This window comes from Haemorhous mexicanus, chromosome 5 (assembly GCF_027477595.1).
Source record: "Haemorhous mexicanus isolate bHaeMex1 chromosome 5, bHaeMex1.pri, whole genome shotgun sequence".
Lineage (NCBI taxonomy): Eukaryota > Metazoa > Chordata > Aves > Passeriformes > Fringillidae > Haemorhous > Haemorhous mexicanus.
Genome location: NC_082345.1, coordinates 56,725,919 through 56,750,385, shown reverse-complemented (window position 1 = coordinate 56,750,385; position 24,467 = coordinate 56,725,919). Strand labels below are relative to the sequence as shown.

At 41.9% G+C, this 24,467-nt stretch overlaps 1 protein-coding gene across 5 annotated transcripts; it reads left to right on the top strand.

Annotated features, from left to right (window-relative positions):
• Positions 1 to 1,151: 1,151 nt before the first annotated feature.
• On the top strand, positions 1,152 to 24,076 carry PANX2 (pannexin 2). Of its 5 annotated transcripts, none has more exons than XM_059847250.1 (5): positions 1,156 to 1,291; positions 11,443 to 11,565; positions 11,999 to 12,051; positions 18,931 to 20,382; positions 22,257 to 24,076. In XM_059847250.1, the coding sequence occupies exons 4-5, from the start codon at positions 19,107 to 19,109 to the stop codon at positions 22,616 to 22,618; spliced, it is 1,638 nt and encodes a 545-aa protein (XP_059703233.1). In that variant the 5' UTR covers positions 1,156 to 1,291; positions 11,443 to 11,565; positions 11,999 to 12,051; positions 18,931 to 19,106; the 3' UTR covers positions 22,619 to 24,076. The 5 variants fall into 5 exon arrangements, with proteins under 5 accessions (XP_059703229.1, XP_059703230.1, XP_059703233.1 ...); XM_059847248.1 differs by lacking the exon at positions 1,156 to 1,291 and adding an exon at positions 1,775 to 1,915; XM_059847246.1 differs by lacking the exons at positions 11,443 to 11,565; positions 11,999 to 12,051 and adding an exon at positions 1,625 to 1,915 and having other exon boundaries at positions 1,152 to 1,291.
• Positions 24,077 to 24,467: the final 391 nt, after the last annotated feature.

Below are 24,467 nucleotides of genomic sequence, written 5' to 3'. Positions count from 1 at the left end.
GGGAAATGAAAATTTCAAGGCAAAAATAAAAATCCCTGCCTTACTCATATGAGTTGCAGATGACAACTGCAAATCTTTGAGAGAAATATCAGCAATATTTGTTTAAGTTTATCTCTGGTTTTGATCTAAGTACTGCTAAATATAAAATCCATAAACAAGAAGCAGGATCTGTGACCTGGAGCTTTTGTCTTTTACACCATTGCTGCAGGCTATGATGCAGCACATATGGCCTCCTTTGATGCTGTGTGCTGTAGCTCTTTCCCAGAGTGTTAATGCGTGCTCCGTTCCCAACCTGTTCCACAGAAGGACAGCAAGGTGTGGCCATCTCTGTGAAAACACAGGTCTGGACAACAAGAGAGGCTGTGGGTGAAAGCTGGCTTCTGCACTTTCGGCAAGTCCTCTGCTCCTAGGCTGTTTTACCAGGTGTGGCCGACCCCAGGTGTGCTTTAAAAAGACAGCATCTGGAAGAGCTTTCTATTGGCGGCACTTAAATCCTGACGTGTCCGTACATCCAAGACCTTCAGGGCCCGCTTGGGTGAGGGTTTCCCTTTCCCTCATCACTACCCTCTCTGTCCCTCAGCCGCGGGAGCTCTCTCGCGTGCCCGTGCCTGAGTTGTCCTGTGCGGGCTCCGGGCAGGCGAAGGGAGGGAGCCCTCGTCCCGTCGTGCCGAGACCACCCGTCCCGGTGCCGCCCGTGTCCCTCCGGGCAGTGCCCGAGACCTTCCCGGGGCCGCCCCTGCCCGCCGTGCTCCCCGGGCCGCCCGGCGCATGCGCGGGGCCGCCGCCGCGCGGTGGCTCCTGCGGGGACGCGGGCGCCGGGGCCGCCGCCGCGACGTGTTGCGCTCGGAGCCCCGCATGGGCTGTGCCGCACCGGCTGCTGCGGCCGCGCCGCTCCCGGCCGCCCTGCTGCGGCCGCGCCCGGCTCCGCAGGCTCCAGCTGTTCGCTGAGATGCCTTAAAGGACCCCTGCGTTCCCGCAGTTCATTCCGGGCTGCTCTTGCCTCCTCCTCCCCACGGCTGTGAGCCCCTTCTTGAACTGCTCCACACGCTATCGCTGCTCGGTGCAGGCGGGCATTTCCATGCGAGCGCCAGCCGCCCGCTGCTGTAACGTGCATCAGCACATCAGCCACCTCCCGCTCCGAGCCCGGAGCGATTTCATTACTTGTCGTGGTGCAGGGACCATTTTTCGGCAGGAAGGTCCAGTGTAAGTTTATTTTCGGCTTCCGCTCTTCTGTACCGGCCATCGGTTTTGTTCACCATCCCCCGGGAGCCGAGGGAACCGAAGTTGCCAGGTAAATGCCCCCTTCCTTGTCTGCAGCACTTCGGGAGGCGGCTCCGGTCTGCCTGGTTGCATGGCTGCTGCGCCGCTGTTGTACAGCACGGGTTGCGAAGCAGAGGCAGCGCTCAATGGCACAGCTGTCACCGGGCATCTCGTGTCGCCGCCCGCCTCTCGTGATATGGCTCCGCACGGCTGCGGGGAGCGGGAGGCTGCCGTGCGCCGCACAGCCGCTGCTGCTGCCGCTGCCGCCGGGGTCGCGGCGGGGCCGGGGGAGCGCACGGTGCCGCTGCGGCAGCGCGGCCCGGCCGCGGCCCCGCCGTCACCGCTGTCGGTGTTGTCCCCGCAGGCCGGGCGGGCGCCGCCCGTCCCCGGGGAAGCCCGGCGGCGTGAGGCCGCCCGCCGCCGCTGCTTATGCAACACATCATCGATAACCACCCCGACATGGCCACGGCGCTGCTGGCGGGCGAGAAGCTGAAGGAGCTCATCCTGCCGGGGCAGCAGGATGACAAGGCGGGCGCGCTGGCGGCTCTGCTGCTCCAGCTGAAGCTGGAGCTGCCCTTCGACCGCGTGGTCACCATCGGGACCGTCCTCATCCCCATCCTCCTCGTCACCCTCGTCTTCACCAAGAACTTTGCCGGTAAGGGCGGCACGACGGGCAGGGTCGTGTCCCGGTGCATGCTAAACGAGACCGCTGGTGCTGGGAGGTGTCAGCCAGCCCTAGCCTTGGCGGGTGGGGACAGCGGCAGGGCGGCAGTGGCCGCTGCCTGAGAGCCACTTGTGCTCGGGAGGCGGCCACTGGCCCTCGTCGTGGCGGACAGGACAGTGGTGTTGCCTTGCTGGGCACGGTCGTGGTGTCGCCGTCCAGGGCGGTCCCTGACGGGGACAGCTGCTGCCTCTTGCCTTGGCCGGCAGGCGAGTGGTGGGGAGGTGCTGGTGCTGCCCAGCAGCAGGTGAGAGCTGGCGTGGGTGACAGAGCAGGTTAATAATGCTTGAGGTAGATCCTGGACACGTCCTGAGCTGGACCCTGGCTGATGTCAGGCATTGTCCTGATGTTACTTCTACAGCATGAGTGCTAACTGGCCTACCAGGGAGAGGCTGATGCTTTCATGGAGACTGATACTATATATGGAGCCCCGTGCAGTGTGCTTTGCTGGATTGTGACAGTGGAAACCACTGGTATCTGTTTCTGCTGAGGGTCATCTTGCATAAGCTAGTAACAGTTTAAAAAGCCTGGTTTGAATGCTCATCACCACCAGTCTCAGAAGGTCAAGTGTTGGTGAGCCTTGAAAATTACTGATCCAGTAAACTGTTATGACACCTTTTGGGCCACTAGCACATGTGTAAACATTGTTTTGCTGTGTGGATTGTAGGCTTGATGAGTGTAGCTGCCAGTGCATGACTGCTTTTAATGTCCCTTGAAGTTCCATACTGAAAATCCATGGGAAATTATTAGTGCTTTAGTATGCAGGACTGACCTGGCAGTCTGTAGCTTGTGAGGTTGGTGAGAATTGGCTGTACTTAACTAGTTAAACATACCAGAATCAGGCTCTTGCTTTGCGTGCTGCTTTGGGATTGACTTCCAGTCCTTAATACTTGTTTTCATTATGAGGTGAATTAAATCACCTAGAAGTATAACTGCTTACAAGTGGGGTCTGGAGATTTTTCTTAATTATAGTTAAAACTTTTCCAATCTACCTCAGTTTTTTTAAAAATAGTTTTATAGCTCAAGATCTTCAGCCACAGTTAGTAAGAAGCTCATCTTTTGGATGCTCTTCTGGAGGTATCTCGGAGAAACCATGTGTACAGGGTACATGAAAACTGGCTCTTCATAGCAACTGAAAGACAGGTTTCAAGGTCATGTGTGGGATGCAAAAGTTTTGTGATCACTTCCTCTGCAGAGAACTAAGCTAATAAAAAGACAGTCCTACAGCAGCTCACAAGAGTGCATGCTTACATATATGCTTTCATATTGTTTGAGATGCACAGATGTGAGCCTCAGTAGGCCTAAAGACAGCCTTGGATGCAGGCAAGGTCATGCCCCCTTCATGTGTGTTCCTTGACATAGGGCAAGATTCCTAGCAGAAGCCCCTGGATGCCTCACTGCTTGGTCAGACAGCAGTAGCTTGCTCCATGTGAAGAAGTTGTCTGAGGCTGCAGATCATGGAGAAGTATCAAGTGTGAGACTCAGATTTATACAGTGGATGTCCCTCTGCAAGGCTAAACTGTAGTCCACACAGATACCAAAGAGGGCCTGTTGAATTTGCTCCATCTGCCTATACTTCTGCTGCTGAGTTTCTTTTGTGCTGAGGAAGACTATTATCTTGGCTCACGGTTGTGTTCCAGATTGTTTTTCAGAAGGACTAAAAGCAATGTCACATATGTCTACTTATGGGCTGTGTATGCTGATTTGACCCAGTAAGATAGAGAGCAGTAGCCTATTGTGTCCTGCCAGGACAAAACTTAGAAGGTAACACTGAAAACACCCTTACATCTCTGGGAAAGCGTGGGATAACGTTTTTCTCTTATATCATGTTGTGTTTGTTCAGATTGGTCTGCAGTTAGAAAAATAATATGGGAAAAGGAAAAAAATATGCAAGAGAATATAATAGAAAAGGTCTGAGGATCTAATAAAACTAAATAGATACTTTTAAGCTTAAGTCGAAGAGTTCCAGGTTAATGAATTCAGTTCTGCTTCCACAGAGTTCAAGAGCAAAACTTACATTAATTTTAATGTGATCTTAATCAGATGTTGCTATTTTAATGAAACAGTATTTACTCAGACTTTTTTGCTAAGTCATGCATGTCCAGAGATCCTGACCCTGGTAATAACAATAGTTCAGCTGGATTCATGCTTACTACTTATTCCTCAGTTTGTGTTGTTTCACCCATACACTATCACCAATCTTGAAAAAATCTAACTTTGTTTGCTTTGGATACTGCTCCTTCTGTGCAATTTAAATAGTAGCTATGCAAGTACAAACTTTGCTGATGAAATTGAGTAAGGTACCTGCTGCCTTTTGGTTGTGAATATCATAATAGCTTCCCAAACTTTGCTTTGGGCCCTTGTGTACTCATCTGATACTTGCCATTATTTCTCATTCTGTAATGATACCCAGTGCAAACTATGTGAAGATACCATCATGCCACTAAACTGAAAAAAAGTCCCTTTTCTGGGGTACCATCTTACTTAATCGATATTGGTAAAGCTTTTGGAACAGTGGTGTGTTCACTTGAGACACAAAAATGTAGTTGTTTAAAAGCAGTGGTTTCTCAAAACTTTTGCTGAGGTTTGGAAGAATCCTCATGATCATGGGTACAGGAGATCAGAGCCTCTTATCTAGTTTATGTGTGTGCAAAGTGTGGCTGAAAGTCAAGACCAATTGTACAGTCTGTCCAACAAGTCTGGTGAGAATTGGTCAGGCAGGGTGGGTGTCCTGCCCTGGGGCTGTGCAGAAGGCACCCCGTCGTCATGGGAAGCCTGGGAGTCCCCAGGCAGCAGTAAGTCTGCTGGGGCCAGAGGCTGCAAGGAAGCATGAACAAAAGCAAAGTTCAGCTGGACATCAGGGGACAAAGAAAGAACATGGTGTTTATTTAAAAGATTGTAATTGACAACCTTAAAAATCATTGTGCCTGTAGTATAATATATTGTATACTCTGTTTTGCCTGTGGCTGCAGATGCTACCTAGTTAATTATGTTGTTTTAGTGCCATGGGCAAAGTCATTGTTTAGGTAAACACATGTGCTCTTCATGTAAGTGATTCGTTTGCCCTTGAGTTGGAGTGTTCTGATCTTTACATTTCTTTTGAGAAATTTAATGACTAATTACTGTTTTGGTAGCATAAGAGGCAAGACCTAATTGTTTAGCAGATACTATGCCAATATTGTGAAAAAAAATCACAATTCATCAGAACTTAATGTGTTAGAAAAGACTTTAAATTAGATATTTTGCTTTTCTTCTATTACATGTATCATAAAGTCATAGAACGGTTTGGGTCATAAGGTACTTTAAAGATCATATAGTCCAACTCCCTGCCATGGACATGGATGCCTTCCATTAGAGCAGGCTGCTCAAAGCCCTGTCCAGCCTGGCCTTGAACAGTTTCTTGAAGAGATGGGACATCCACAACTTCTCTGGACAATCTGTTCCAGTGCCTCACCATCCTCATAGTAAAGAACTTCTTCCTTGTGTTCAATCCAAAGCTACCTTTTTCCAGTTTAAAACCATTGTCCTGAGATACAGGCTCTGCTAAAAGTCTGTCCCCATCATTCTTAAAAGCCTCCTTTAAGTACTAGAAGGCCTCAGTAAGGTCTTCCTGGAATCTTCTCTTTTCCAGGCTGGTCAGCCCCAATTCTCTCAGCCTGTCCTAGAAGTTCTCCATCCCTCTGATTGTTTTCATGGTCCCTCTGGTCTCACTCGGGCAGATGTTTCCTGTGCAGGGGTTTCCAGAGCTGGATGCAGTCCTGCATCTGGAGTCTCATGAGAACAGAGTGGAGGGCTCTCAACCTGGCCACGCTCCGTGTTGTGCAGACCTGGATGCTTGGTGGCTCAGGGTAGAAAGAGGAATTTTCATCCTTGGTGTGCTCTTGCTATATAAATGAAACTGTAACGTAGCTAAAATGTATTGGGAGATAAGGTTTTGTTTCCATACTTCACTACTAGATGGCCGTGCGTTTGGGGTGAAATTGAGCTCTCTGCAGGAGGAAGGCAAAGGGCAGACACACTGCTAGGATGTGCTCCTGAAGGTTAAATTCAGGCTGCAAAGGAGGCAGTAAGAGCCTGACCACTGATTTCAGTGGGGCAAGAGTTCACTCTGATGGCTGAAGTAAGATATGATTCTTGCACTGGCCCCCACTTCCTGAAGTTTTTTCAAAGGAGGAAAGAAAGTCATGTAGCTAACCTCCTGCAGTGTCATTTCTGAGTCTCCTAATTCTCCTTTGTTTTTCAAGCAAACCAGTGTGATTCCAGAAAGGACACCCCTAGAAAGTTAATTAAAATCAATCTATGAGCCATATTTTTACTGAGCGTAAGATCATCATAAAGTAATCTAGGACCAATATTCAGCTCCCCAACACAAAGAAAACCTACATGAGCACTCACAAAAGAAGAATGAATATTATTTCCCTTTCTAAAACTCAACCATGAATGGACTTCATATAAAACTAGCATATCCTCTATTTAAAGACCAATGTATGATGACCTTGAGGATAATAAAGAAAGTTTTTGAGGCATTTTTCTCTCACCTAGTGGATGGAATCTATATTTAACTATGAGTTTTCTGGTTTCCTGGAGTCAGAGGGCCCTCAGAAGGCAGCATAGGCTAAAGGATCTCTCCAATAGCAGTGTCCTTGTTGAGGTAACAATGCATGCAGTGGGTGGTCCCTCGGGAGTTTTGGTTTGTTATGCTTTTGTTTGAAAATTACTGCTTTAAAGATAACAACTAAATTTTTTATTTAAATATGAGACCAAATGTGACATAACCCTTATCACGCCCTATATAGTCTTAGGCATCTTCTGGAGCAGCCATGCAGATGTGTATGCAGTGCTTTGCAGAGAGCCATGCTTGTATTTGACTCTCTGGAGTTTGATTTCCATACCAAGCTTTTTATTTCCTAGCAGTTCATTATTCCTGTGCAAACTAGAAGTAAAATACAACCAGTATGAACAGAGAGTTCAGATTTGATAGTGTTGTGCTCTCCCAGTGCATGAATAGGTGGCTATACCAGGTACTGCCTGGTGGTAAAGCAAATTTTATGTCTATTAGTATAGGTTGTCACTTTTGTCTTTTTATTTTTGCTGCATTGAAGCTTCCTGGATTGTTCCCTTTCCTATGATAAAGGTTTGGGGATTCTTTTTATTAGAAGTGTTTCTTTGTTAACCTAAGTCAGCCTTAGGTTAATATTTAGTGAAAGAAATGGTAATACACCAAATTTAATTAAATTTTAGAGGGTAAGGATTTAAGGTACATAGTCTTAGTTCAGCTGTAGTCTGTGTTGGTTTTCAGAACTGGTTTTAAGTTACAAAGTTTCAGTCAAGGCATGGTCAGTCTGGAATGATATGGATATAGATCAACAAGATCAGTCCATCAGCCTTTCCATTTTCATTTCCTTCCCAAAATGTGCAGAATGTGGAGCATTAGAGTGCCAGTTTGAGGTGGGTCTGTTTAATGTTCCATATGTTTTTTATCCTTCACTCTCCCTGGTTTTGCCATGGCATCAGTACACACAAGTTGCAGCCACAGGTAGGATGCTGCTGGGTCAGCACGTGCTGTGTCCTCTCCTCCATGACTGGCAATGGTGCTGCAGCAGCAGGTGGCTGAGACACTTTGGTGCTGAGTGTCTCTTGGCATTTGCTGAACTTCCAGGACACTGTTCTGTAATCCAGTAGATTGAGAGACACTTGGCTTTCATGATGTGCTGCTTAGTTTTTTTGTATCACTTAATGTTTTTAGTGAGTGGTTTAAATATTCCCGTGTTGTTCTGGGCTGAGAAGCAACCCCATCAATAAGGATTTGTGGGAAGTTCTGTGGGAAGTTCTCTCTGTAAGGGACCAGAGAGTGCTGCGTTCCAAAGGAGATTACATTGCTGGATTTGTTGTGGTATCTTCACAACATTGAAATATTTTGGTTTCCAAACTGATGTTGTAACGGTATTGCTAAGTCATATCCCTCTTGTACAGTGCCTCACACTTTCTGTTCACAGGGAATTATTCTTTCCGTATTGCACTCATGTTTGCTTTTCCCACCCGAGCTGTTAAATGCCAGTCCTTTATTAAAATAAAGCAAAGCATTCATCCAGTTGATTTTTATACTTTAGTCAAAAGCCAAGCTTTGGCGTTGGTTTTCATGCTAGGTTCTTAAAACAGTGCCTACAAAATACAAAAGAGGTTGCTCAAAAACGCTGTATTTCTGTGTCTCTTAGCAGTTGTATAGTTCAGCCCTCTACCATCTCCATCCTCCTGCTAGAAAATTTTCATAAGAAAGCAATGGAAGGAAACAGTGTTTAATGACTGAAGTATCAGTTCAAGGTTTTATGTTATATTTTCTGATTTGTAATCATTTGCATAAGCAATGCTTACGTTATTGTGTAATACAGTATATGCCTGAGTTCAATGTCTTTTTCACTTTTCACCCTGCAGTATGTTTGAAATAGTATATGTCAAATTTTTATATTATGAGATGGAGTTTTATTTTGTATTTCTGGTCACTTTTCTAATTTGTATTTGTTTCAAATTGTGTCAGGATAATTACATATGCTTATTTAGGTGACTTACCTAATAGATGGCTTTTGATCTTATTTTCCATTTTTTTCTCTCCAACTGCACTTGAAGAAAGTGAAGATGGCATTTTCCCAAGTGACTTTGTTAGTGCTAAGAGTACAGAGCCAGATTGTTTAGTGTATGACAAACTGATGACACCACTGCAGAAATTGTTCTGAGGTGATATTAGCAGAGAAAAGAGAATTAAGGGAGTGTAACAGTGCCACTTAAGTGCTTTCTTAGCCCGTATTTTTGAAAGGGGCTGAAATGATGCAAGCACCCACAGGCTGGCTGCAGTTTGGCTGCTGGCTGTTCGCATTGCTGGTGGAATTTTTCCCAAAGGATAAGGGCCCTTTGCACACACACAAACTCGAGGTGTGCACAGGATACACTAGCTGGGACTCGTGAGTTTTGATCATTTAAAGATTTGCTGTTACACAGGTGGAAAGCAAATAGAATGGTATTCTTGAGGAAATGCATGAGCCATGCACTCCACTGCAGTTCCTAGGGACTGCAGACATTTCTTATGTCATAAATTCCATTTCTCAGACTTCATCAGCACACATGCATCATCATTTTTTAACCATGTCTTTAATGACTTGTTTGCATTATTAACCCCTTCATTTTTTCAAGTGTCATATGTGGGAAGAGGTCCAAAATATGGATGAATTTTAGCTTACTACATGCTTTCAGTTAACCAACAGATTTGAACAGATGGCCAAAAATATTTCTTTTCAAGAGCTATTTAATTTATTCACCTTTGACAAAAGGAAACCTTGTGAATAAATAAAGAGTAAGGTCAAGATTGCTTTTCAAAGCTACCCTGAAGTACTTGAGGCTCTTTGTTGTCTCTAAACTAGATAGAAATCATGCATCCATGATGTAGAGGAAATTTCAGCTTGTGTGGTTTCTTACATCTATAGAAGTCTTCAGGAAGAATCTGCATCATCACTGAGTTCCTTGGGTCCTCCTGCAGTATTTTTAATGCTGCAGTATTAAAAATAGCTGCAGTGGACACCCTCAGTACGTGTATATGTTTAATTACAAAAGCTGAATAATTTCACAGTAGACCAGCATCATTCTTGTAGATTCCTTCTTTTTCACATGATACGGGATTTATTCTAAGAAAAACACTGAAACCAGGACGCATATTTCATCATTGGGGATTTTGTCCCGGGCATGTATTATACTCTTGCATTTGAATGGGGAAGTGCAGCTGTTCACTGTGATAGCAGGCATAGTTAGCGAGCTTTGGGGATTTGTTTGCTTTTCTTTAGTGGCACCAAGGCTATCGTGCAGGCTCATGGAGTAGTGCTGAAGCCAGGTGCTGAGATGTGTGGTGTGGTTTTTGCAGCTCAGAGCCCAGTGACTATTTCTGGAGTTTTAGTTTAATTTTAGTTTTATGATGAAGTAATTATTTCACATTTTGAGGCTGAGGTACCTTATCTTCTGCGAGACTGATGTTTTCCTCAGGAGGTAGGAGACCTCCACACTGGAAGTGGCAGAGCCCTTGGGAGCCTCGGGTGGCAGATTGTTCTGTCTCTTCTGTGATGAATCAAAACAGTTCTGATGCTTCACAAAACCCAATTGCTCTACACATGGAGGAACCAGTTTTCCAAAAGCAGTAGACCAGCCATCTCTGCCCTCTAAATACTGTGTTATTAAAATAATGTTATTACCTAATGAGCTAACTGTTGGTCCTTTTCTTCTTTTTCAATATGAACTTTTCCGGGTGCTGTGTTTATGCCAAGAGGTACTTAATACAAGCCATCTTTTTAATTTCTAGTCATTAAATAATAATAATTCAGTAGAAAGAACATGCTGTTTCCTGTTGCTTCCTGTGGTTGCATTTTGTACTCGACCCTTGATTTAAGAAGCCACCATTGTTCATGTATCATCAGTTTCACTGGATTTTCATGTTTCATTTCATTTCAGCATTTATTCTTGCAGTTTCCTTCAGGTGTTACTGCAGTCCACTTTATCATACTGTCTGAGTGCATGTGGTTGCTTTGGGGTTCCGTCTTTAGCGGGCAATTTTTGACCTCTGCAGAACATAAAAATATTATTTTCGCACTTTAGTACTTCTCCTATGCAGAAGATCTGTACATCACTGAAATTCCACTCACCTCCTCATGCAAGCACTAAATTTAGAAGTAAATGTTATTCACATCTCTTTTGTAGGACTAACTGCATGGCTAAGTTTTGTTAATTATATTTAGATTAATACATTCCTTTAAATTCAGATCTAATCTTCCCTCAAATCTTGGCACCAGTAGTCAGTCACTATAAATAAGCTCTCTGTTCAGTGACTTTACCACTGTGCTGCATGGCCACTACATGGTAGAGGGCAGCTCATTATTGAGGACACATTCCTCTGCAGGAGCAGCCTAAGGCATTTCATCTAAGTGTTTCTGCACCTTCCTCATAACTGTTGCTATTTCCCACACACCAGAGGAGCAGCAGTAGGTGTCTGTTTTTCCTGGCTAACCTGGGCAGGTGTACAAAGCCTGAAGCCTCAGATTTCCGGGAAGGGTGAGCGCACCAGCTACTTTTAGAAGAGCCAGAGTCTATTACATACAGGGAATATGGTTCTGTAAATTTATATGTACACTAGGAAAGTGCATTGTTAGTTCATTGACTCTACAGATCCAAAATATATGCAGTTCAAACAGCAGTCCTGCCAGGCAAAAAGACCCAAACTGGAAATACAGGGAGACCTGCTGCTGTCCTTGCACTTCAGTTACCGTTATGGGTGAGCCATTGCCAATCAATCTTTGAAATTGCTTATCTACATCTCACTCTTTATGACTAATTCCTACAGAGTATAGGCCAATAAAACCTAATAGCAGCAGTGGTTTCCTGTCTCATTTTTTTAGGGACTTTCTTTTCAAGATTTTTTTCTTAAACAGGACAAGTGGTTTCAGAGATTGGGCAAAAAAAGGCTTTGCTGATCATGGAGAAATTTGTACCTTAGGAAGACTTCATGGGCATGGAACCTGTATTCAGACTGGAAAGAATATTTCCTAACAAAGGTAAAGGTATTGCCTCTTTATTTCAGTAAAAAATAGTAATTCTTAATAATTAGCTTGCTAAGTCTTAGTTTGATGGATGTTTTCTCATTCATATGAATAAACTCAGTGAATTAAATAGGACTGTATGACATACAAAATTAAATTCAAGGATCCATCCTTACCCTGTACTAATTTCTAACATTTAAATATCCTTTAAATAAAGTAGTTGAAATAAACTACTTAAATTAAGTGAGTTTTTCTCTTTGCTGACAGTTAATTTGGGTATTAGCTAGCATTTGTTAAAATCATTCAAAAAACAGAAGCAGAATTACATATTCCTTGAGGACTGTGTGACTGGAATGGAAGACATGTATAATGTTTAGATAATAATTTACTGTCTTAGACTACATTTTCTACCTCAGTAACATAAACGTTCTTTATTCATTTTTTGCAGAGAGAAGAGGATCCCGGGCATTTCTTCTTTTCCATTTAAAAATTGCTGAAAAAGTACTAAATAAATTATTTCTGTTTCTAAAAATAAACAGTTTGCTACCTGCTTTCTTGTGCAATCCTTTTAGTACCCAAGCTGAATGAGGCATGTATGTCAGATTGCTTACATGTATGTGCCACAAAGCAGTATGATAAGGAATACTCTTGTTAAATACTGGCATTTATTGCTGAATTCAGGGAGTTTCTAATTTATTTTGTCTGTTAGAAATGTGGGTACTGGGAAGTGATGGGCAGGGAGATTCAGAGATTCTACCTAAATGTTGAATTTCTGCTTGGAGACGAGTGGAGAGGACTGCACAAGGAGTGCTTCAGAGACCTTGACTGGATTGCCAGCTTATCTTCAGAGGCAGGTGGGGCACAGGAATGAGGATGATGTAGAGCTCTCTTTAAGAGGGCAGAGTGCCAGTTGCTAGGAAGCACTAGGCTAGCATGAGTCTGCAGTATATTTAACTCAGTAACTATAGTTATCAATACTTACCTGACACTTAGCTTGGGTCTCCAGCTCGAGTGTTTAGGCACTTGTCCTGGGAGATGCAGCCTGCTCAGCAGCACCTAATCACCAATTCTGCTGCCTACACCTGTGTGGGGTAGTGCCAGTCATGCTGAATGTTAACTAGATCCTTGAAGAAATCTTCACACAAGAGGCATTTTTTGCCTTGAATTGAATTCTTGCCTTGAAAAAAAATTTTTTTCTTTTTCATTTTTGTATTATATTTTCTCAAAACTGTTTCATTTTTTTCTGTCTGCTGTTGGAAAATTTTACTGTTTCTTTTGCTTTACTCAATAATTGCATTGGAATGCTAAATAATGCATTTCAGTGGGAAGATTAATGAAGTGTGATTTCTTTTTCTAGAGTAAATTCTAAAAGCTGGAGGTCACAGGAAGTATTTACAATTTGTTATCATGGTTTATATTTTGGCAAATATACTTTTTTCCACTGGGAATGCATTAGGTATAAAAAAATCATTTGCCCTGTTGTGTAGGAGCATATACTGTTTATTATTAATATTTTCCTTTTTTTGTAATGTCTACCAAAGCACTCTAAATGTGCTGTCCACATTTATTTAAATAACTTTTGCTCATAATAATATTTTAGAAGCTTTGTAGCTACAGCATCATTTCTTCAAAGACAGATGCATATGCCAGATTTCATGCACGGCTAGTAGTCACACTGACTTAAGGGAAATGCCCAATGCCTGCAGTTGCTTAAGTATTTTCAGGAGCAGATCTGAATTTCACAGCATTGAATGCTAAGAGATTGTCACTGTTACCTTTATTTTTGAGTGGTGAGTGTGTTAGATGCAATTCACTCACTTTCCCAGAAAGACTTGTAAAATCTTAACTTTGAATAAACAGTGGAGGGTGATGCACATCTACAGTTTCACCATATCTTCTTGACAGTGTCATTTTAGGCCACATTCCTTGCAAAGTGTTTCTTGTTATAGATGGGCAAATAAATGCACACGTGTATGCACACACACACACAGCCCTGCCACGGCCTCCTTGGTGAGCTGTGCTCCTGGCACCTCTTCCCTCTGTTGAGATGCAATCCTGAGGCCTGAGCTCCAGCCACATGCATGTCTGTGACAGCTTTCTAGCTGTATTTTACTGGATGTGTTCTTAATGCAACTGGCCATTGCATTCGTTTTTTGAAATGGCTGTTTGTCAAAAATGAAAGAAATACTGCTGCATGGATCAGCCTTTCTTGCTGGACATGACCTAAAGAAGATGAAAATCCACTTTGAGGACAATCAAGCATTGTCTCTGCCTGAGCAGGATGCAGAGGCAGGTTGAGTAGCTTTTGAAGGTTTTCAGACTGACAAAGCCCTAATCAAGCTGGTCTGAAATCAGTCCTGACTACTTTGAGTGGGATGTGGGACTCAGCATTTCTGTGATTTTGCGTTGTGGTATAATTTCAGAAAATGGTCTAGGAACAGCAGTCATCAGATTTTTCCGCTGGTTTTTCCATTTCCACATCTGAGATTCATTTCTGTAGTGGGAAGTTTTACAAGGGTTCCAACCCCAAACCTCAGCATTCTAGCTCCTTTCCTGAGGAATCCAGAACCTGGAGTATTATAACTCCAGTTTAAAATTTAGCAGATTTATTTTTCTAACATATTTTCATGCCCAGCACGTGCAGCCTGAAAAAATGGTGTTTAATTCAGGGCCTCTCAAATAGGACAGTTGAATGTATATTAAAGTATATAAAGTATCTGGAGGTTGGGGAACCACTGAAAGGAGGTGGCTGACCTTGGATTGGGAGCAGTAGGAGTTGGAGTGTGTGCCTGCAGGAAGCCCACAAGCATTTCTCCAAGTCTTTTCTAAAAGCAGCAGACTTGACAGCTCCTAGCTTCAGTACTCTGACTTCACTCTTTTCCATACTGTCTGGATTCTTTCTAAAGAGTTTATTTTGAGCACAACCCCTTCCATTATCCCTCTCCCTGCCTTGAATGTCTTCTGCAGCCATGCACTTTCATTCCCCTGAGGTGCGACTTCCGTACCACAATACCTTGCTCAAGTCACTTCTCTCCCTTTCAGAAATGCTTAAAATGATGGGATGGGGTGAGATGTTGCAGAATAAAGCACGTGAAAAAACTTATCTGCCAAGGGATTTTAATTTCTCAAGTGGCATAACACAATCAGTTGTATTACACAACTAAGTAATTCTGTGTTGTTTATTTCATCTTGATTGCATGTCTGAAAAATGCAGTCAGATCTCTCTCATACCTTATCCTAGAGGACAGTTCTGCAGATTTCTAGAAGCTACTTAGGTGAATAGTGAGCAGGATAAAATGTATTTATGTACAATTGTTGAAAACATCTGACATATTGAAGAAAGGAAAATGAAGCTTCTTAGCATGCATGTTTAGGCTTAAGTTAGTATGAAAAACCATCACATATTACCATCAAAGCCTTTTTTTATTTTTCAATGTAGTAATTATTAGGAATATATCTTTCAAGGAGCAGAGAGACATTATTTTTATGGGCATTAGACTAGACAACATTGAGAGGATGACCAATCCACTCAGCCCCATAATAATGCTCCCTAAGCTTTTAAAAAAATTTCTTTACAACACTTTTACTTCATTGCCATATGCAATTAAACTGTGGCATCTCAGGAAAAAGCTGTGTTTCATGGTGGCTGGAATGGCTATATGAAAAAGGGCCTTCATAAACTGCATCTTATTTTCAGCATGAAATAAGAGTATCAGTAGAAACTTTCTATATTTATGAATATAAAGTTAAAAGCAAATGCGTTTTGTATATGGCGTGATCCAACATCAGGACTATGATTTCAGCACCATTGCAATCTTTTAATGCATACTTACCTATCAGGAGAACATTGTAAAACCAAAAAAAATCTGCTGGGTCTTCTTCAAAGTGCATTAAGCAGAGGTCTCACAGCTAAGTGAGTTATATGTGTGAGAACAACTTGTTCCTTTGCTGTCCTCATCAGATCTGCATTTTAATATCCAGCTGTACATCATTGCCAACTTTCAACAGGATTAGTTATTGACATGGTGCTTTTATTTTTCATTAACTTATGATGGACACAGGCTGCACTAGAGAAGAAACAGTCCCATACCTTACTATACCTGGATCAAACACCTTCAGGGTGTTTGTTAAATGCCAGGTTAAATGGTGCTACTGTCTAAGAAGTAACATTCACAAAAACTAACTCAAAACTTGGTGTGGATCCTGCTTGGCAGCCTCTTGTCAGTGCAGAGAGACAGGTTCTTCGTCTAGGCAACAGCTAAACGACTCTTTTGCTTTGAATCACTTCAGAATGGAATTCCTCTCTTCTCAGTTGTCTGGACAATTTTCTAGGGGATTGAGCTTCCAGGTTTGATGCAATGCTTTGTGAGTCAAGTCCTGTGATGAGAGGGTTAAGCTAAATATCCCTGTGGAATAACTGTACTAAAATTTATGGCATTCTCTGACAGTAAATATAGCTCAAAGATAAGAGAGGTTGTGGCAGCTCCATCCCTGGAAGTGTTCAAGGCAAGGCTGGATGGGGTTTTGAGCAGCCTGGTCTAGTGGAAGGTGTCCCTGCCCATGGCAGGGGAGCTGGGACTAGATGATCTTTAAGATCCCTTACAGCCAAAACCAATCTGTGATTCTTTGATTCTATATTAGAAAATACTTTTTGAATAAAATAGTCTTGGAACCCCACTGCTCTCACTTCAATCAGTTATCAGAAGTCCCACTGGCTCCACAGAGGATTTGTTTTTGTCTAAAGGGTCATGGGATTTATACAGTGAAAATCATGCCAATTTTGCAAATATGCAAAGAAAATACTAGACTAGTAGCAACAAGGTACAAAACATTGAGTAAGAGTGGGACACCATGCTCAGCTGACCAAATAAATCAGAGATCTTTTGCAACCTCACAGACAATTGGGTCAGATAAAAACAAGTTTATCAGAAAAAAGAGAACAAATTCCTCTCAAGTGAGGTTACTTTTCCTACTGCTTGGGACAGACTCATTTTGTAGCCTGTAATGCAGCTGGTCTGTCCAAACTCAAGTTCTGAAGCTCTTTAGATTTTTTTCACCAAAGCAGTGGCAATGGATGGAGTGCAGTTAGTCTCTCAGTGATCTGTCCAATGTAAATGTAAAATGTTAAGATATTTTCATTTGTTTCTTTTTTTTCATTTATAAAGGAAAAAGATATTGCATTGTTGTTGGGTATATATATATATATATATATATATATATATATATATATATATATATATACACACAATTTTGGCAAAAGTCACCCTAGCTTTTGGGTCTCAGTGAAGAGAACTGAAAGAACTAATCAATTTATTTTATAGTAGTAACTGATGCAGGATTAAAAAAATAATCCTTATGGCTGATTTGTAGGAATACTTGCTACTGTTTTCCCAAGTATTTGTGATGTTGAGACCTAGGAGAAATGAACTCATGTATGCCACAGAAAACTTGATTTCATATTGGAAAGTTCTACTGGGCTTAGGGATACCCAATTAAAAAAATTTCTGTTTTTGAGAAACATAGCATTCTGCTTTGCCTTTTTTTACTCCATGGGAACATTTTCACACAGGAATCTGTTTGGTCTTCTGGTGAATTCTACAATAAGTCATTGATAGTAGGAGATTAAATTTTTTGTATGCATCCATTTATGGGTAGGGTTGGGAGGCGGTGTAGTTATGAAATCAAGGGAGTCAATGAGCATTTTTCTTGTTACATATATCTGTAAGTACACAAAAATCGTCTAAATGGAAGTGCTTTTAAGCTATCCTCTGAGGCTGAAGTTAGATAATTTTAAAATAGTCTTCAAAAACTATATCAAAGTATTTGCAGGACATGCTCACTTTACATGCTGTCTTGAGTAGCAGCACTTACTCTGTCAACTCTGTTTTAGTTGGTAGTATTAATTCTCTCTAGGTCACAGAAGAGGTTTGTACCTTCACACCAAAGAACTAACTTTTGCTTTGCTCACATGTGAAAAGTAACTGGTCAAGTAGGAGTCATTTGTTAAGCCAGAAAGATTAGTGGGAGCTGCCTATTGATTTTTAATATTCTATTTGTTGTTATCAATATGATTTTTTTTTCATTTTTATTATAAAGAGAACAGTGCCACCATGCTCTTCCAGGGAGCTGTTCTTGAGCTGAATTGCAGACTACATTCAGAGCCAGAGCAGACTTGATGTTCTTGAGCGATTCTCAAGTCAAGAGAGCATCCCTCCTCCTATGTGTCTCATTCTGGGAAGTTTTTCAAAGCTGTGCCAGAACACTGTAAAATATATTCTTGTTGTTCTACCTGTCAAAACATGAAAACATGGTCTTCCTCTTTAAAAGGATGTCTTCATAATGGTCCTTGTTCTTTGGGATATTAATGCTGCTTTAGCTTTCACAAGTTTTTCTCTCTTTCTTTCATGTATTGCTAGAAAAAAAATTATCATGTAAGAACATAATTTATCTACTGGGTCAGGACCTTTATGTCAGCATTCTGATGACGATGGTAAAATACAAATGTTTAGAAGGAGTGTTAAAATAGACAAGAATGTGGTGTAATTTCCTTTGACAAACCATTCCACCTCCAGCAGAATATGACTGAAACATTTCCTGTGACAAAAATTGCATCACTGTGAATTTAATAATCCTTGCTATACTTTCTCTCCTATTACTTTGTCTTATTTCTTTCTTGATCCACAGTATTTGTTTCTTCCATAATACTGTCTGAGGGCGAGTTGCATTTAATTACACATTGTGTAAAAATCCCAAACTTACAGTTTCAAATGCAGAATTAAATTTTCATACTGATAAATAGTTAACAAACCAGATTCTGTCCTGGTCAGTCACACTTTTATTCAAGAATATTAGCTGAGAAGGGTACAGTTGACTAAATCCTTGTATGTCTCGAGTTTCATTTTTTCTATATCAAATGAGTTGACTTTGTTATTAATTATTAAAAACATTCCCTTAAGCTATGTCTAACTTTTTTCTATCTAGAAGAATGCCTAGCTGGGATGAACCTTAAATTTCATATGATTTTCAGCATTTGCTTGGAACATCCTCAGCTACTGACATTGTAGTGAATATCAGGTCTTTTAGCTTTACAGAGTTCACATCAGAGTTGCTTAGGATATTGTTTTCAGAGCGGTCATTAAACCAAAAATGTATTTCTTGCTGACATTTCTAGCTCAGGCTCGTTCACAAACTTTCAGGTAAATAGTTTTGCCGTAGGGTTTGTGAGGATGTGTGCAGCCTGAGCTGGCTAATAGATGTGGAGGGCTTAATGGTCATGAGAAGATACAGTAAAATAAAATTGATATAATTTGAAATGTTTATTTTCCAGAGCCCCTTTTGTAGGTTAAATGCACAGCAGTGACTTTTCTCTCTGTTATACAGAGGAGCCAATATACTGTTACACACCACACAACTTCACCCGCGATCAAGCCTTGTATGCCAGAGGATATTGTTGGACAGAATTAAAAGATGCCTTGCCAGGAGTTGATGCCAGCCACTGGCCCTCCTTGTTTGAGCATAAGTTCCTACCTTATGCACTGCTTGCTTTTGCTGGGATAATGTACATTCCAGCTCTGGGCTGGGAATTTCTGGCCTCCACTCGACTGACTTCGGAGCTTAATTTTTTGCTTCAGGAGATCGATAACTGCTACCACCGTGCAGCTGAAGGGCGGGCACCAAAAATAGAGAAACAGATTCAGTCCAAAGGCCCAGGAATAACCGAGAGAGAGAAAAGAGAAATCATTGAGAATGCAGAAAAGGAAAAAAGCCCTGAGCAGAACTTGTTTGAGAAATATCTGGAAAGAAGAGGACGAAGTAACTTTTTAGCTAAGCTTTATCTTGCAAGACATCTGTTCATCATTTTTTTAAGCATCATACCAATCACATACTTATCCACCTACTATGCTACACAGAAGCAAAATGAATTTACGTGTGCACTAGGTGAGCCTCCAGACAAAACGAGCAGCTCCAAATTGCACATCAGAGTGAACTGTAAACTGCCATCTGTCCAGCTGCAGCGGATTATTGCTGGTGTAGATATCGTTCTCCTCTGCTTCATGAACTTGATAATCCTCATCAACTTGATTCACCTCTTCATATTTCGCAAGTCTAACTTCATATTTGATAAACTGAACAAAGTCGGAATAAAGACCAAGAAACAGTGGCAGAAGTCCCAGTTTTGTGATATTAATATTTTGGCCATGTTTTGTAATGAAAACAGGGACCACATAAAATCACTGAACCGTCTGGATTTTATTACGAACGAGAGCGATCTGATGTACGACAACGTGGTACGCCAGCTGCTCGCGGCGCTGGCGCAGTCTAACCACGACGCCACTCCAACCATGCGGGATTCAGGGATCCAGACCATAGACCCAAGCGTTGATCCAGCAGACATTGATGCCAATGAACAGCTCATCATTAAGAGGCCAAGGAAGAAGATGAAATGGATCCCGACTACCAATCCCCTTCCCCAGCCGTTCAAGGAGCAGTTAGCCATTATGAAGGTTGAGAACCATAAGCCTGATAAGCCGAAGCCTGTGCGGAGGAAAACAGCAACAGACAGCCTTATAGCTCCTTTGTTGGAGTCTGCTGCAAAGACCTCACAGCAATCGTCCGCTCACAAGAGCGAGCCAAACGCCATCCCAAGCACAAGCAGTGAAAAAAAGCACACACGGCACTTTTCCTTGGATGTTCATCCATATATACTCAGTAGCAAAAAACCCAAGCCAGAGGTTCAAGCCATGCCCTCGATGCCTACGTCAAAAAGCCAAGAGGGTGGATTTTTAAACCAGGAAGAGAATGTTGTAGTGCATGTTACCTCCTCTCTCAAAGGTACAGTATGCCATAATGCCCATACCACCTTCATAGGCCATAATTTACATAGCAATCTTAAGGAACTCAGAGTTTATTGAAACTGTTTGACCTACCTTGCTAGATTTGGGGATAGTTAGTAATCTCAAGGTTTGCAGGTCTCAGAAATAGAGGTTCTCTCTCTTAAACAACTGTATGGAGGGTAAGGATAATTACAGGTAGAGCTGTACAAAACAGGCTGCAGGCTGTTGGTGTGGGTAATGTTTCAATTGTAAGCAGGTTTTCACAACTACAAATGTGGTCATGCCTTGCCAAGGAAATGAGGAGCGTTTGGCTTCCATGATACCCTTCCTGCTCCACCAGCACCTGGCACGTTTCAAACCTGCCTTATTTTCAAGTCATATGGAAACTGCCATGGTAGATGACCAGTACCCTAAGCAGTAATAGCCCCTTAGGGGTGTGGGGGACTACTAATGGCAGTTAAAGCTGCCTGTGGAAAAAAGATCTCTTAGACTACAACTCTCAGGGGCTGTCATATGTTTGTCGCCTAGAAAATCGAAACTCGGCTTGTTGACATTGTTCTTCACGCACACTTTAAATTGCCCTGGGTCTTATGTGGACCAGAGGATGGATGCTCTGAAGTGTGGGTGCTGGTCAGGGATTCAGGATTTCTGCCATTCTCTTCCCATGTGGCCTCACAGGAGATGATCTTTCTGTGCCTCGGTTCCCTGTGGGTCCTGTAAAGCCTGTCCCTCTCTTAACTCAAGGGAGTGTTTCACATATATCAGTAATTGCCATGAGCTGGGATGATGAGGAAAGCCATTTGAACATTAAGAAAAGTGATAGATCAGTAAATAAACTGATAGACAGATATCTTCTTGTTTATTTTTGTAAGCTACTGACATAAGAAAGAAGCACTATGCAGTTGAAGTTACAGAAAAATCTGTACGTACTTAAAGCAATGGCTCTCATCTCATTACAAGCTAAGACCTCCCTCTGGGCTTCGACAGACTGACCTCTACCGTCACCCCACTGCCCAGCAAAGAAGTGATTTGAGGTATAAAAGTTTCTGTCACTTCCAAATCCCTATGCTCCTTAGAGTCCTCCAACTCCCCAATGTGCATGTGAGCTCTTCTACAGCATTCTTTATCCAGTCACCTGCTCTGATTTCAACTCCTCAAAACTGCTGGGGTTTTCTGGTTCAATTACCTTAATCTAAATTAGTGCTTGAATATTTTAAGGGCAAAAAATAATTACTGGAGTTTTGGGGCTCTGTGACTCCCTATTCACATTAAAAATTTTCGACTTTGTTTCTGAGTTAGACCTACATTGCAGTCCATCAGGTAAGACAGACTTATAAATTCTTGAGAGACTTCAGTTTATGACAAATTGCTGAGTTCTTTCTAAAGACAAGTGGCTTACAATGTGTAACCACTGGTTTTTCCCATTGAAAATATCGATGCCTTTTGTATTCCATCCTGTAGATTTCAATACTCATTGCATTTGTCAAAACATTAAATCATACTGTTTAAAAAACACTGGCCAGACTAGGAGGGGAATAAATATACTTTTCAGTTGTTTGGGTTTTTTTTCCTTCATTTTACAAAAATACCATTCACATAAGGAAGCATGAGCATGCATAAAAAAGAGTGAGATTTAGAAACCCCATTTCTTGTTTGTCCTGTTTCCCTGAGCTTACAACCCTGTTTTCAAACATTCCTATTTGGATTTCTGAAAGGGTCCCAAGAAAATTCCTTTTGGGATCCTCTTCTGGTCCCTCTGAAATCAGTGGCGAGACCGCCAATGGCTTTTATTGGTTCAGGACAGTCCTCGCAGATGGACTGGAATGGTGGGAGACTACCTGTCCTTTATCTGCCTGTTTTGTTCTCTTGTAGACACCCCTCATCCTGCAAAAGAGATCCTGTACTCATCCGAGACATGCAGAACTGTGCCTGCTGCTGCAGCTTTTGTCACGTGCAACCACAACCACATAGCCACCACTGCTGCTGCCACCAGTATGGCTCTGAACCAGGTCAAGCCAGAGCCCACGCCTGCTCTGAGCTGCAACCCAGCCCACCCTTTGCTGCACATCAACACGCTGTACGAGGACCATGAGGAGGAGGTGTCCAGCATGATGGACAATGGGATTCACTCGCCGGCGGAGCCCGGGGAGATGCTCTCCCTCCCCACGCCCAAGCAGATCAGGCTGGCGACGTTTGACGAGCCCATGGCCATGGTGAGCTCGGTGGAGTACTGAGGGCCCGGCCCAGGAGCACGGCGGCGCTGGCCACGGCCCCTCCCCCAGCAATGCAACTCACTGCATGAGCATGGAGAGTTTTCTCACGGACTATAGCTTCTGGTAATAACACCAAACGGTTTTTCAGGTTCACATCATAAGCACTGTCAGTCATTTGCAAAATAGAATAAAGAAAATCTGGTGGAAATAGACCTTTAACACTAAGACAACCATTAGCTCTAACTCTAAACTATAGCTTCCTGATTGAAATGGGAATTAGCACAATTTATGAACATTAAGAGTCTAATGGCATGCCACAGCAATTTTAGTGAGTGTTTAAATCCTTTGCATTCAGAATCACTGACTAATCTTAACATGGAAGTGAGGTATACTTTTTAATGGCAGCAGTTAAATAAGAGTTCTTTTCTAAGCAGGGAGGATTTTTTTTTTTTTAATTGAGGATTATGAAAAAGTTATATGCAAGCAAAATTTGTGTTTGTTTGTTTATTTAGCTCACTGATGGTGGGCTTGATGAAGACTTAGCTGAAAGGGCCTTACTACCACCAGCATTTAAGTGCAAAAGATTGACACACTCAATCTCTTGCATTTATAAATGAAAATACCTGAATTATGCCCCGCCCTTTAACATGCTTATATGTTTGATGGAAGATGATTAAATTAAGAGTTTATTTTTTTAAATATATTTTACCATGAAAAAATTACTTTAATAACTTTTCAAACCAGGTGTTACTTTTAACAAAATGTGTAGAAGAGAGTCATTGTAGCTGCTTATTTTTTCATAGTGTATTTATGAACCAGGTTAGAAACTTTCATGGGTGCTTCACTGATACGAACAATCTTACAGAGGTCATTACAAAATATCTTACAAAATATGAAACCAGCAAACCTGTTTTCAAATAACACACAGTTAAAGAAGTCTATTAATTCAGTTCTACAGATTTGGCTAGTCCTTGATTCAGCAAAAATTAAGGCCATGGATGACACTGAAATGACTGATGTCTAAAACTAAGCACACACTGAAATGGCTTTGCTGGATCTGGGCTCTAGTGAAGGCCGACAATAATGCTGCAGTATGTGCTATCACTGATTCAGTATTTGCCATCCTTGGCTCGAAGCACATCTTCATGCCCATCTTCCTATAATTACAATATATGTGATCTAATAGAAAACTCTAGTATAACTAAAACGTCTATTAAAAGTGTATCATGCAATAACCATTCTCAGCAAAATTATAGTGAAACAAAAAGTGACTGTGTAAAACAATAATCCTAGCTGCATTCAGAATTACAGACTGTGTGTGTTTGCTTCAAAATTATGTATAATGGTAGAAAAAAAATATGCAGCACAAATATGGGACTGAAATCTTGAGTTTATTTTTAATTTATTACCTCAGACATGGATATATTATACCAATATTTAATGAAAATAGTACTGAAAATAAATGCCTATTATTCTGAATATTTTAATGTGTACTACTTCCTAGCTTAGTGTTACAACCAACCTCTAAAGCAGGGTAACTGAAGTTCTTGTCAATAGATCCCTTGGGGTGGATTAGAGTAAAATGACACTGAATTACCAGGGTACATTTTTGAGGCAAGTTTATTTTAAAACAAATTGGCTACCCTGGAAAGGAGCCATTTTGTTTCTTCTCCATACAATTATAAAAATATGACAAAGAAAATATATGTGGAGAAGAAAGAAAGAGAAGGAAAGAAGAAGAGGAAATATGTGGGGAGGAAAGATGTCACCGCCCGTGGATCCAGCAAAAAGACTTGATTGTTGCAATTTTGATGGCCATGGTTGGAGCCATCATGGCAGTCTTGATCTGTTGGGGCCAGCACCCACACAA

Coding starts and splice junctions, on each gene's coding strand:
- PANX2 (XM_059847246.1), top strand. CDS start 1,690: ATGCAACACATCATCGATAACCACCCCGACATGGCCACGGCGCTGCTG. Junction 1,916..18,930: donor CTTCACCAAGAACTTTGCCG/GTAAGGGCGGCA, acceptor TCTGTTATACAG/AGGAGCCAATATACTGTTAC. Junction 20,383..22,256: donor TGTTACCTCCTCTCTCAAAG/GTACAGTATGCC, acceptor GTTCTCTTGTAG/ACACCCCTCATCCTGCAAAA.